Below are 14,126 nucleotides of genomic sequence, written 5' to 3' on the forward strand. Positions count from 1 at the left end.
CACAGCTGAATTTAAGTGTCTTTATAAGATGTTACATGAATCAATGTTTTTTGTTTGTTTGTTTTTAATTTTATTTTCCTCCTCGAAATACAAGGCTGCCTCTTGACAAAGTTTAACAATGATGTCACGATTTTTATGACCTAAAAGTATATGACACTGAGTAACATATATATTAGTTGTGTCTAAGAATATATAGAGTAAGCGCTGTTTTATACTGCTTAGGAATTCAAATAGTCATTTCTTTTTTTTTTAATTGGTTATTTTACGACGCTTTATCAACTGCTATGCATATCTAGCGTCTGAATGAATGAAGGTGATAATGCTAACGAGATAAATCCAGGGTCCAGCGCCAAAGTTACCAGCATTTACTCTTAGTGGGTTGAGGGAAAACTCTGGAAAAAACCTCAACCAGGTAACTTGTTCCAATCAAGAAGAAAAGCTTTGCTAAACATTTGGTATTGCAAATGAAAATAATCGTTTTCTGTGTAAACCGCAAACCACAGATTTAATTATACGAGTAACTTCCTTTTTATTACGTTCGCTGTCAAAGAATTACTGAACATAGCAGACATATTATAGTTCAGAAACAGTGGATGTTTCTACATCTAGAATAATGGCGTCAATGTTCACCAGACCGTAACGAAGTACCCAGTGACAATGAAGATTCTACTTAAGATAGACTAAATGTTTGTTGATCTTGAACTATACCATGTTGCAATACTAACTGTTAGATCACAGAAATTCGTCTCTTAGCTCATGAAGTTCATAATTTGTTCTAACATGCCACTTTCCACTTTCGTAGTAATAATATGTGGTAATGTTTATTGGTTGAAGACAACACGAGTATTAATTGTATGGTTGATATATTTTTCCATATCTAAAAAGTATCGACTCTTCGGAAGATATATGCCAGCGGTGCATATTCAAGCCCGTACGCGCTGAAACACGCGGCGGGCAAGTGCTCTGCGGGCGAATTAACTTTCTTCCCCTACAACAACGCAATGAAAGAGGGGTAGCGTTGCAAAGGTTGTCCATGAATACGTTAAATAGAGCACCGACATATAGAACAAAAAGGAGATATACTGTCCTTAATTTGTGGAACACATTGCATTATTTAGAAATGAAGTATTCAGAGATGCCAAATGGAAATGATTCAACACAATTTGAGCTCTTCTCTCACCCTCATTCCACAAACCCAGGAAATTTGCCTCCAGAGTTTCAACTAAAATTAACTGATATTTCACAGACTCTGAAATGTACGTATAATCACATAGACTGCTTTAGCTTTTACAATTTCTTAAACTATGAACTGTGTCCGAGGATTCGTAAATTTGCAGTGAAAATTAGTATATTACGATTTTCACGAGCACATACGCACGGGTAGGTTTTCATGAACCTAACTAAAAAGTCAAAATTAAGAGCCAAACTCTTCGATCATGCCAAGTGCCCTAAGCTTAGATTTGCTTCTTTAAATAACATTTTGCGAGATGTAATAAGGCTGGAGTGAGGTGGAAATCGAAAAAGAGAATCTGGCGAAATTTTATTTCGCATAACAGTATTGCTATTGTTATTTTTAAATTAAATTCGTATTGTAATGTACAAGGAACGTTTTGTTGGTTATTTAAAATCGTACATATAATTTATAACATCTTCTGCTGTGACATAAATGTACTGAATTTGTTAAAAATGTGTGGTAAGTAACTGTATTGCATTTATATAAACAAAAATATAAAGAGTTATTACATCCCGACTTCATGTTAATTTTGTTCACCCTTGTCTCTTGGTCGCTATTTGTACAGCACATATACTGCTGCCAGGTAGCACGCGGAAGAATCGAAGCTCGTTCGCGCGCTATTTCTTATACATCCCTAATATACGCTATTATACAGCGGGTTCACACTTTCTTCAGTGTACACAGATGTCTTCTCCCGATTCATTTCATTACTAATCCTACACTTTTATCACAAATTAGTTATGATGTAGCCGAAAGGCTACAGCATCAGCTTTGCATGTTTGAGTCTTCAATTATGGTACTATGCAGCAGATATCGTGACTGTTATAAAGAAACCTCATGTACAGGACAGATTTACCGTGTCACTTTAAAATGCATCTGACCACTACCTAGTTCCCACTGAAATTACAAAGCTGCGGAAACTCGCATTCACATGTTTTCACAACAACAAAACATGGAGATCTGCTGCACGCAACTCGATTCTCAGCTGGTGTCATAATACCGAGCGTTACACCACAATCCTTGGGCCGGCCCGTCTAACGAAGAAAGGTTTTTATCAAGACTGTTTTCCACTTCATACTTCCATCCCTCAGAAAGGTTTTAATCTTGTGAGAACATAAAACAAATAAATAAAATAGTGGAACTCTGCGACCTTGTAGCCAGCATGCAGCAATATCAACTTTCAAGACGTAAGTGAAAAACATAATACTGTACGAGGTACTTGCACACCCTTCGACACGGAAATTGGTCGCTGTTCAGAGACTAAGTCCCACTTCGGAATAGCTCGGGAATCATCGTGTGCGCTGTTTACACGGGTGCGTTTTACACAGAGGTTCGAAGCCCGACCTTTGTAACGAGAAGAGCTCTATCGCTAAGCCATAAAGGTTTCGTAGTGAATATGTCGTTTCATGACATACAGATACGTCGCTGCTACGACTTGATATCATCCTCAGACCTCAATGCTTAATATTTCCCCGTGTGAATCTCCGTTAACCCGAACGACACTTGGGCAAATTCACGCTGTAGGAGAGCGACCATTTTCCGTGCCAAAGGGTGTACATACACAGACTTCCCTACAAGAGATGTCGAGGTCGGGTCAGCTGGATTTGTAGTCGTGACGAAGACTGAAAACGTTAAAGAATACCTGAGTCAGGATCCAATGTCTTTATTGATGAAAGTGTTCATCTGTACCATGCTCAGACGAGCTGAGCAAAAAATGAGACAAAGTTATTAGCAAAATCTTTTTACCCAGGAATATAAAATAACACGCACTTGCTCACGACCATGCTCACTACAGCGTGACATATAGTTTCAGTTCCTTAATCCAAAAAAACAAACATTACTACGTTATATACTTGTCTCTTCGTGTCTTTGTCAAACAAGGCAATTCCCTTGCTTGCTCATACATGGCACAAAAATTCCTGAAGGACGAGCGCGTCAAGCCAAGAAAAACAGCGCGGAGCTCACTAGCTTTCACTTCTGGCCTCTACCTATGCAACGTGCTTGCAATTTACTATTTTTGGTCTTGCCTATCTAGGACAATTGATAAAGAGCTGTTAAACAGCTACACAAACAATCTACGTGTGTATTATGCCACCTATATGACAGAACACTCATCTACAGATTTGTCGTTGAGTCTCTCTACTTCCACAACGTCTTTCATCACTACAATGGTCATAATTTACACCACCGTCACTACTTCCACCACCACCGCTGCCCTCAGCATTATCACTACTACTATCAACGACATTATCACTTTATTATTATTATTATTATTATTATTATTATTATTATTATTATTATTACCTCTGAGGTTCAAGCTGATACAATATCAGACAGTACATCTCGCCTGACGATATGTCAAGAGAAAGAACAATAAAATTGTTTGTCCTAAATCTTAAGTTCTAATGATTAGTGAAATATGTTACTAGTCAGCAATGTAAATAGAGAGGGAAAGAAATGCGCCTCGCTTAATTATTATTATTATTATTATTATTATTATTATTATTATTATTATTATTATTATTATTATTTGTAGGCCTACTACTGCGACTACTATTATCGCTGACATCATTATCTTCAAAAGTCTTTTGATTCGTCTGGTTCTAATGAAGATTATGGAAAACTATTTTTCAAGTCACGAAACAGGACATTTAAAGTAAACGGATCAAGAAAATGGAACACCCTTATATATGAGTATACTGCACGCAGTAACCAAAGTATCGACATTTTACGTACCAGTTGCATTCAATGAATTCTTTAATATTCAATATATATTTTCTTAGTGCAAGGATTATATTCCGTCTATTAGAAAGTGCGTAATTAATTTGTAGAAAATATAATAGTATCAATTAGACAGTATATTATTACTGAGAGGTGTAGGAAAATTAGATTTGATCAAGCATTATATTCACTACAAGAAAACAGCAGACATACAGGTTTTGCCACGACTTGAAAAAAAGGCATTATCATCTATCTCAATGAATTAATGTTCCTGAAAGTAAACACAAAAGGGCACGGTAGAAGAAAGGCCTTTAATTAACTTGTGCATAGGACAACATTCCATGTCTCTGCTGATTTTGCTTTACGAGGGCGTGACCCTGGACGGGTTCACTTAAACACGTTTCGACCAATTGTGCGCTCTTTATATGCTACGAATGACCAATTGCGATAGGTGGCCTGGGTTGCACTCGTGATGCTGACAGGTGGTGCATCCTACCTCAGCCCCCGATAGAACCAGATTTTCGCGGACGAGTAGACTGATAAGCCCCAGGGGAAACCCCAAGACTTCACTCCAACCAATTTTTACTATTGTAGATGACAGATTAAATTAGAAGGTGGAGAACATATTTATCTCAAATTACGCCCTTTTAAGATAAGATGTCCAATTCTGTACAAAAGAAGGTGCGCAAAAACGACTATGAAAAATGCCATTGTTATGAAAGAAACTGGGATACTCGAAAAATGCATATATGGAGTTCAAAGAACGAAACTATCATTTAGGCCTATGCAACAATAAAGAAGCCCACAATAAACAATGTCATGCAAATTATGACGAGAAAGCAGTTATCCCATAACATATCGAAGATAAGCTTATGAAAATTAAAGTGATATGTAGTCCACGCGATTTGCGAAGAATACTATACATACACCCATACATATGTACGTACATAACATACCATACACATTACATACATACGGGCCGGAATCGAGCTGAAATTCACTTATCCTTGTCGGATTCGGACCTTAAAGAGATGGAAATCATTTCTTTCCCGCGAATTATATACTGATTAAATAAATAATACGAAGATTTTAATGAATGAGCGATTAGATATTCATCCGATACTGATCCAGAAGAATGAACTAACGGTATCGTTATTTAGTCCGACTTCGTATTTCTTAACGGCGTTTGTCTCGTCTCTATCATAGACACAGAGCACTGACTACCTGTTTTACCTGGGAGACTGGGCGATTACTCTTTTTCACGCTCCTACTGGACTGACATCTCTCGTAGCTGTTCCTGACCCATGTGGGCTCTGTCTCTGCTTCACCTGCTAGTCTTCAGGTTTCGAATTGGGTTCGGATAAGCTATTCTCGGGTATCGGGTCGGGTTCGGGTCTGGTTGAGATCGGGCCGGGCCGGGACTAAGAATTTCGAACTCATGCATACATACATACATCCACCGGCGTGGCTTAGTCGGTTAAGGCGCTTGCCTGCCGGTCTCAAGTTGCGTTCGGGCGCGGATTCGATCCCCGCTTGGACTGATTACATGGTTGGTTTTTTTCCGAGGTTTACCCCAACCGTAATGTGAATGCAAGGTAATCTATGGCGAATCCTCGGCCTCATCTCGCCAAATATCACGCTAAATAACCTAGTAGTTGATACAACGTCGTTAAATAACCAACTAAAATTTAAAAAATATATATACATACATACGCCTAAGTGCATTCAGAGATTATACATAGGGTTACCATATTCTGAACTCTGAAAATGCTAAACATTCCTTTCACCAACGAACTCCTTGTACCAACTTCGTCATTTATAACATCACTTCTGTAGCTTCTGCATATATTTATCACTAGATCCAATTTTCTTTAACAATTCCTTGCTACTTACTATATACAAAGAGTTCGCATGTAAAATGTCGGAAACTACAAATTTCACTGACACAAGTCTTTCACAGAATCGATGGTAAGTATAATCCATGGAACTTAATAACTTACTCGATAAGTTCACTGCTATTTATAACTAACAAAATGAAGGATGTATCTGGATGAAAACATTCACATGTTTAACAATCATGGAACTTAATAACTTACTCGATAAGTTCACTGCTATTTATAACTAACAAAATGAAGGATGTATCTGGATGAAAACATTCACATGTTTAACAATCACACTCACGGCAATATGCTTCCCACAGCTCACAGCAACATGAGACCAAACGAAACAAAAATGAATAAATAAGACTTCAATATCAAAAACGCAGACAAATTAGAGGATTTCCAAAAATGTATGTGGACGACTATTTTTATTATCAAAAAGTGGACATGTCCACCTAAATGCTGACGTATGGTAATCCTAAGCCGCCGTCCCTCCGTCCGCTGCAGCCATTAAGCTCTGATAGATGCTAAAAATGGTAAAATTAAATTTCAAGATTCTGTTTATAGAAGCAACTTCACGATTATAAAACCACACTTTTACCTATCTAAATATATTTTCAAATTTTCAATTTTGACTGCTATTTCCTATATGAATTTCTAGATTAGATACTTTATTTGTAAGAGTTAAAAGTATGTCATACGAGTATGTAACACTGTACACTGTACAATAATTTATAACAAATAAATGCATTTAAAAAATCTATATTTGTGCAATTTCCTCCAAGCATGACACCCTCTAAAAGTTCATTTCTGCCATTTCAAAAAGTAGATTTATTCATTCATTCATTCACTGATTCATTATTTATTTATTTATATTGGCGGAGATAAGGCCATAGGGCCTTCTCTTACACTCTACCAGGTCACAAAATAAACAAGCAGTGAAATTTAACAAAAAGTAAAAATAACAAAATACCAAGATGTACAAAATTATAACAAAATTGAGACTATACAAGATGAAAATAACACCATAATACAAGGGAGTAAAATACAGATCTATAGATTGAAATACAACACAAGCAACTCAATTAGTACAAATAGTTAAGGAAAAGTAAGGAATAATACAACAAATGGAATGCAATAAAATAATAAAAAAAACTAAATTTTAAATAAAAGCCGCAACAGGAAAATCTATCATAAGAAATTCATCTGGTGATCAAGGGAGTATAGTGATGGTGAAAAAGAAAATTTATAAAACTATGGCACAGCGTATAATTGAAGGAAATCTGAAGTGAAGAAGTGCAAAATTTTAGTTTATTTTTAAAACTTGATAATGTCCGACAGTCTCTCACATGCTGTGGATGAGAGTTCCAGAGATGAGATGCAGAAACGGTAAAGATGAATAACAGGAGAATATTCTGTGCTTAGGGAGACAGAGCGTGATAAGGTGTTACGACAACTTTAGGAAAAAAGAAGTTAAACAGCTAAAGGTTAGAATTCTAAAGAATACTGAAGAGTTGAACACTTTTTCGTTCTTTGATATGGATCCAATTTATCAATTTATATTAAAGTTACACATGAAGGTTGCATTACACCTAAATCAATATTGACAACATTTAGTAATTTCACTCAGTTGTTAATTTACTATCATTAATGGCACTCCTGGAAATTAAACTGAGATTGTTAATAAAATTGTATTAAGTATAAACACACCAGTTCAGCAAAACTCCGTCCAGCTGCAGCCAAATTCTTATGAGAACATACACACGCAGATACAGTAGCACTCTGAGACAGAAAGAGGGAAAGGGGGTGAGGAGTTGAGAGATATGGAGCCATAGAGACAGGAAAACAAGCATGGTGAAGAAATAAGGTGTTCTTCGTAAGTTTTCTCCTAAAAATTGGTGAAATCATAGTTCATAGTGCTGACTGCTCCACACCAACACACTGGAATACACTATTCGACAAATTCGACTTATCATGGATAGAAACAAATTTCCTGCAATATTTCGGTCTTCGGTTGATTACTCACACATATCCTTTTGATATTGACATGAGAAACGTTCTACCGCCAGCTTCCCTCGAAGTTTCATGATTCTTACGCAGTACAACTTTCATGCTTTTTAAATTTACATTTCTTTTTCTTTTTCATGTAAATGAAATGGTCATAAAGCCACTGATCTAAATCATCTAAAAGTTACACACTGTCAGTCACTTTGTACTAAGGTCATACAGATCGTCGTATACAGAATATCGAGTACATAGCACAATGATCATAAAAGAACGGACATCTTTCCTTGTCTTCTACAATATTCTGTCCCAGAAATTTCGATTTCATACGTCTAGCCCCGATCACATAATTACAGCAGAATAATCAGCCTAATGAATTTCAAGGCAACTACTTTTATTAATTTCACTATGCTGCCATCTAGCAACTGCAAAATAAGTCACGTTATAACCCTTATGGAACTGGATGGAGCAACTGTATTTCCACCAAAAGATGCCTTTTCGACGGTGGAGGCTCTGATGGCTGTTCTCAATTCATAACATGGGCATGACCAATCTGATGTGTATCTGTGTATATGAGCTTCTAGTTTTCCATGGCTCACTCCACGCAATGCTTATTCCTTCTTATAGATGTCACTACTAAGAACTTCATGTTTGAATGTATCCTACCTGCTTGTATTCAACTTCAATGCCAAGTGCTGCCTCCTACAATCTGTGTTCCGAACTGCTAGCGTATATGAGTGAAAGTGAAAGTAAATCTAGCAAAGCAAGTCTTGACAATAGAAATAATAATTAATGACAAAACAGGAATATGAGGAGCGGAAATCATAGAACACCAAGGAGGTCAATAAATACTTCAGGATATTCGTTTTAAGCCGTGTGTATGAGTGTATGTATGTATGTATGTATGTATGTATGTATGTATGTATGTATCTGTGTATGTGCGTGTGCGAATCCAAGGAGTAAGTTGGACAAGACGGAGATATTATGTACTATGCATAAGGATGTGCAATAATAGTCTCTCAAAAATCGATATAACAAACAAACCAAACACTCCAAAATCTTAGGAACGACCTCCAAAATGCTGGCAGAAAAAGTTTGTTGCTTGTTTCATAATTAATAAGCACCAGTTAAAAAAGACACGACTCTGTCCTAAATTAGATTAAGAATAGCCCAAATTATACGTCAGTAAAATTACATACATTATTGATGTTGCAATATATGAAAATATGTTCAAAATGATAAAACGAAGAAAAATTAATTAATAAAAAAATACCACTGGAAAAGGGTATGTGAAAAATCGATAAATTCGGATTTTCTGTCCAATACTTTTATAAGCACCACAACACAAGAATGCCTAAAATAAGTAAATAAAACAGTACTGTACACATAAAAATGTTTAAACCCTTTCTATGCATTCGAATAGCGTGAAAAGCATGTAGGTTTGAATTTATAGTAGGCCTATGTTGTTTATACAGGACTCGTCCAACAGGATTAAAATTCTTGGTGGAACGATTCCTTATGTATAAAATACACGTTATAGTTTGAGCGATTAAACAATGTTCAGTCACAACGTAAAACACGTTTACGTAACACAAATATGTTACTTAAGTTTATGCATTTTGGAAAAAAATTGTCTTTTTTTTTTTTTTCTTCGTCTGTTTTACCTCATTCTTTTAACAGTGACTTAGATTCAATACGTTATACGGAAGGATATATCTTTGGCTCGACAATAAAGACAGCTTACATTGTGAGCCTCTATGGTCGTGTAGTCAGAACAGGGAACAAACGGCCAGTTCTGTGGAAGAAAGATGTTCCATTGCTCACGCCGGAAATCGAATCATGAAGAGCTTTGCTGGAAAGTGCGAGCACTATCCAAAGGACCCAAAACTTCTTGTGGTGTAAAAGGACAGAAGAGAGGACCAAGACCAGGGATGCAGAATGGCGAGAGAGGAGTGGAAAGCATGGTGAAAGCGTTGGTTCCCCGTCCACAGTCCACCGTCGTTGAATGACGTCTCTGTGACCCATACGCAATCACATAACACAGACAATGAATACAAATCCCCTCCCCTACGCAGGGGTGGAAGGAAGGGATGAGTGACGTATTCCGATGAGTGACGTACGCCACAATTGGCACTCATTTCTGCAAGTCTGACCAAGACCAAGCAAAATCCACTGAGTCTCATTTTTACCTCTAGTCCACACCTACATACAAATGCAAAATATATATAAATAGGTTCTACTTTTAAACAGTTTTCCAAAGTTATTCTCTAGACAATTACCAGCAAACAGATGCACTGCTTGTTTCCGGAAAGTCTGTGGTGCCTCACAAACATCTGCACAACTCTTGAAAAGAGAATATCCACACCTACATTCAGTCGCATACGTTAGTATTGGTTATATACTTTTGGCGTTAAAAAAAAAAAAAAATAAAAAAAAATAACAGAAGTTGGTGGACATGCAAATTTCTATAAGCACGTCATGGATATGCCGAAAATGTTGTAAGACTTAAAATAAATAATGATGGAACTGGATTAAGAAAATTAGCCTAACTTCTACACATCCCACAAGTATGGAGTAGAACTATGTCTCAAGTGTTTTTGGTACGCCACACATTTCCAAAACTCCTGCCAATAAAAAAAAAAGAAAAGTAACGACCCGCACGCACTGTAAGCTGTACTTTAAGCTACTCCGAGACACGAGCTGCAACTAAACATATGCCCGAAAACATGTCCAGACCTGCATGTTTCCGAGTGTAATGGCACATGTTTATCCATCCGAACTGGAACACAGAAAAATACATCTTCAGACCTTTGCAAATAGATTTTAAACACTTTTCATACAGTTTTAAATAGTTGTTATATATTTCTATAATGTGTTTGTGGATATTTGTACGAGTATGTACATGCTTGGGCGATGCCGGTGTCCGAAACATTCTCTTGTGTTTGATTGCTATATAAGACGTGTAAGAAACCTACTCAAGGATATGAATAAAAATTCATGACACTGTATTTTGGCTAATATGGTGATAACGATATTTATCTACGAGCACTAGAAAACAAGGTTTCTGTCGCAAGTTGCACAACTCTTGAAAGAGTCTCACTCTGTTGTATGTGGCAAAAATGTTAAGACGATTTAAGCTAAAATCATGTTTTTTTTTTTTTTTTTCCGGATGTACCTACTTAGAAATTCATTTTATTTGTGCATGGGAAGCTATGGAATTTTAGAATAGATTTCTTTCCCGAGCACCAAATGTTTTGTCTTGTTGATAGTAGCGGGAGTCATGGTTACTTTAACCACACAACATGCATGTTTCCGATTCGCTGCAGCAGTGAAGCCTTTGAAAGTCACATGGAGGAAATTTGCAGTCGACAACAGTGCAGATCCTCGTAAATCTATAAGTATAATATAAACTTCAACGTCACCATTAAACTACAGAGGTCAATCAGAGATCATGTTGACAATAGAGCAACCGTAGAATGACAAATGGCGAAAGAAACAAATACACTCAAATAAAAAATTGTTTATGCAATCACACAGAATATGCCGGAATCTAATCTCAGTCACTATAGTCTACAACAGACGACTGAGTTAAACATTGGCATTTAACAAGAATGAAAATAAACTGAAGATGTGACCTAAATCTGAAAGTAGTCTCGCCTCAACAACTCATTAGAAAGGTCTTAAAGTGACAGATTTAACCTGAATGAGAGACTGGTATTGTCTTGTGTGACGCAGCGATTGAAGACAGATTTCCCTTGCGTGCATCATATGAACACAATAAAAGTTAGTTATGGTCCACTTCTGCATTGAAAAAAAGAACACCAATTACAGATCATTAAGTGCTAGTGATGAATCTCGCGGAGTCATAGTGTAACGATTATTACGGTCATTCTCTGCAATGTAACTACTCAGAACCAATGATCCGAAGTGCAAGCTCACTCTGATAAGCTGTCGGATAATTTTAACTGTTTGTTTAAACGATTAATCAGCCCAATAAACGAGTAAATTTCACTTTTTTATTTTTCATGAGATCAGCTGGTAGAGCAAATGGCTACGGACTAGAAGGTCCCGGGTTATCCCAAGTGGTAGCGGGATTTCTCTCATTGCCAAATTTCCAAAACGGCCCCGGAGTCCACTCGGCCTTCTGACAAACTTGAGTATCGTGTCTTTCCCGAAAGTAAAAGGCGATCTGGCCGTGGTGCCAAATATACCACCTCATTCTAGTGCGTAAGTCATGAAAGCATCAAACTCTATCTACATGATCCTCATACGCCTTAATGGCATGTAAAGGGGATATCTTTATCTTTATTATTTATTATCGTTGACTGAAATTTGGACATGGATGTTTGTTCTCTGCTAATGAGATGTCTTATGTTGTCTTTGGTGCTGACCTAGAGTCGTGCTATTTCAGGTTGTGGCAGTCTCACTATGTCTGTCTACTGCGTAAAATTAAATTACATGAAATGTAGAAGGACTAATCCCAACAACGATACAATCCTAAGGAAGGAAGAAAGAAATAAATTTACATAAATAGATGGATGAACACAGAGACAAGATAGATACTGAAAGTTCTTCTGTCCTCCACTGTGATTCAAGTGGTGAAGTTCAGCGGACCTGAGTTCGATTCCCACCAGGTAAAGGCAGATTTGCAGTTCTCTTCATAAATCTAACTATGTATGTGCCTCTTATCTTGCATTTTGTCGTACATCGTGTTAAGTATCGCGCCACGGTGACCAGATGATTAGAAGTGCAACTAATCGTAGCTTCAAAATTCACAAAACACAATGGAAGGTCAAAGTGTCATTTAAATAAACGATAAGTAGGATTTGTAATCTGTCTTTAGACTATGAGATTTTAAATGAAATCCACATTTCCAGCGTTTTTGATACGGAATATGGTTTTAGACACAAAATTTTCTGTAAAACTTTTCATATAAACAGTTGGAACTATTCTGATGAGTTATATTGTATTAGATTCGAAAATTACTAAAAAAATATCACATTAAACATTGATATTTTTACTTGAATATATTTATATGAAAATACAGTTTTATTACAGAACCACACAAATGGTCATTTTAAAGGACAGTCTTGTAATATTGGCACGAAAGTGGACACTATATTTGGTTTTCATTTTCACAGTCAATACACACAAAATTTGTCATTCCTGATGTTCCTGCAAGTCCTGCACGTTCTTCATGACATCAGTTTTTGCCACGAGCACGGAACACCCACACTTCCACAACATGGTCATCGCTGAATAGTCCACTACAATAACCACTCTTAAAGTTCTTGTTGGTAGCAGTACGATGTTTTTTTCTTATTTAGTTGAACTTTGTTTTGGATGGTTTTGTTTCTCTTGAAATTCAATTTCTTCTCCAGTTTCTTCTTTATTTATTCAGGCAAAGTTAAAATTGTTGCCTTCTGCGCCCTTGTACCCACTTTTTTCCATTGTTACATGTGGTATATGGCATAACCTGCGTAACAGTGAAATGTTGTTTTCATTGTAATCCGCGGACTCATCCGACGATAGACGCTGTTGGTGATGAACTTTTCCTTTTTGTTGGCTGTGTGCTGGGGTTTTCAGACAATCTTGGAAATTTCCTATTATTGCTGGATTTGCTCCCTGTTGCCCCATTTGTTGATCCCATTGTTTCTCTACTTCCAGCCCTTCAGAATTTTCGTTTTCCACCAGAGAGAAATATTCAAATGGAGAGTAGGCCTACGCAGATTTTGGAACTGCCCCACATGCACGAAATCCATTGACAGCATTTTCAATTAAATTTGCCTTTCTCAAAGTTTGGGAAAGTAACATCCCAAACTGCCACATTGTTATGCTTCTTTCTGGATATTGTTTAATCCAAGAATGACAAGCACTGCCAATGAAAAAACTCAGATTTTCTTACCGAGAGAGTTTTGGGTGATAATTTTTGAAAGCATAAAACTAAGTTTTGCCCGATGAAAGATGAGTAGATCGGAGAGAATTTTTCTCCAGTCCTCTCATCTTTCATCATATGATGACGCAGAATATCTGCACGGAAATATCATATGTACTTCGGTACATCATAATAATACATGATATGCGAAAAACAATAACTTAGTGATTTAAGACGGCGCTTATTCCGTCGGATCCCGGCCACTTAGCCACTCATAACGAGTGCACCTCTGCACAAGTGTGGACATTGTCCCACTGTCATACATCTATGACGCAGTGCATGAGGGTAGGCCACTAGAGGGAACCCAAGAGGTGAAACTTAAACTGAGAGGATTCGAAACGACATAGCGATG

General features: G+C 36.9%; 2 protein-coding genes across 5 annotated transcripts in view; one reads left to right on the forward strand and one right to left on the reverse strand.

Annotated features, from left to right (window-relative positions):
• The window catches only part of qin, a 256,680-nt gene that overhangs the window by 115,238 nt on the left and 127,316 nt on the right, over positions 1-14,126 (reverse strand). The window lies entirely within an intron of this gene.
• LOC138708858 (uncharacterized) overlaps positions 7,166-14,126 on the forward strand; it is a 98,404-nt gene continuing 91,443 nt past the window's right edge. The window contains exon 1 of the mRNA XM_069839119.1: positions 7,166-7,224. Coding sequence (XP_069695220.1) covers positions 7,166-7,224 — 59 coding nt within the window. The remainder of the gene's footprint in view (positions 7,225-14,126) is intronic.

Source organism: Periplaneta americana, chromosome 1, assembly GCF_040183065.1.
Source record: "Periplaneta americana isolate PAMFEO1 chromosome 1, P.americana_PAMFEO1_priV1, whole genome shotgun sequence".
Lineage (NCBI taxonomy): Eukaryota > Metazoa > Arthropoda > Insecta > Blattodea > Blattidae > Periplaneta > Periplaneta americana.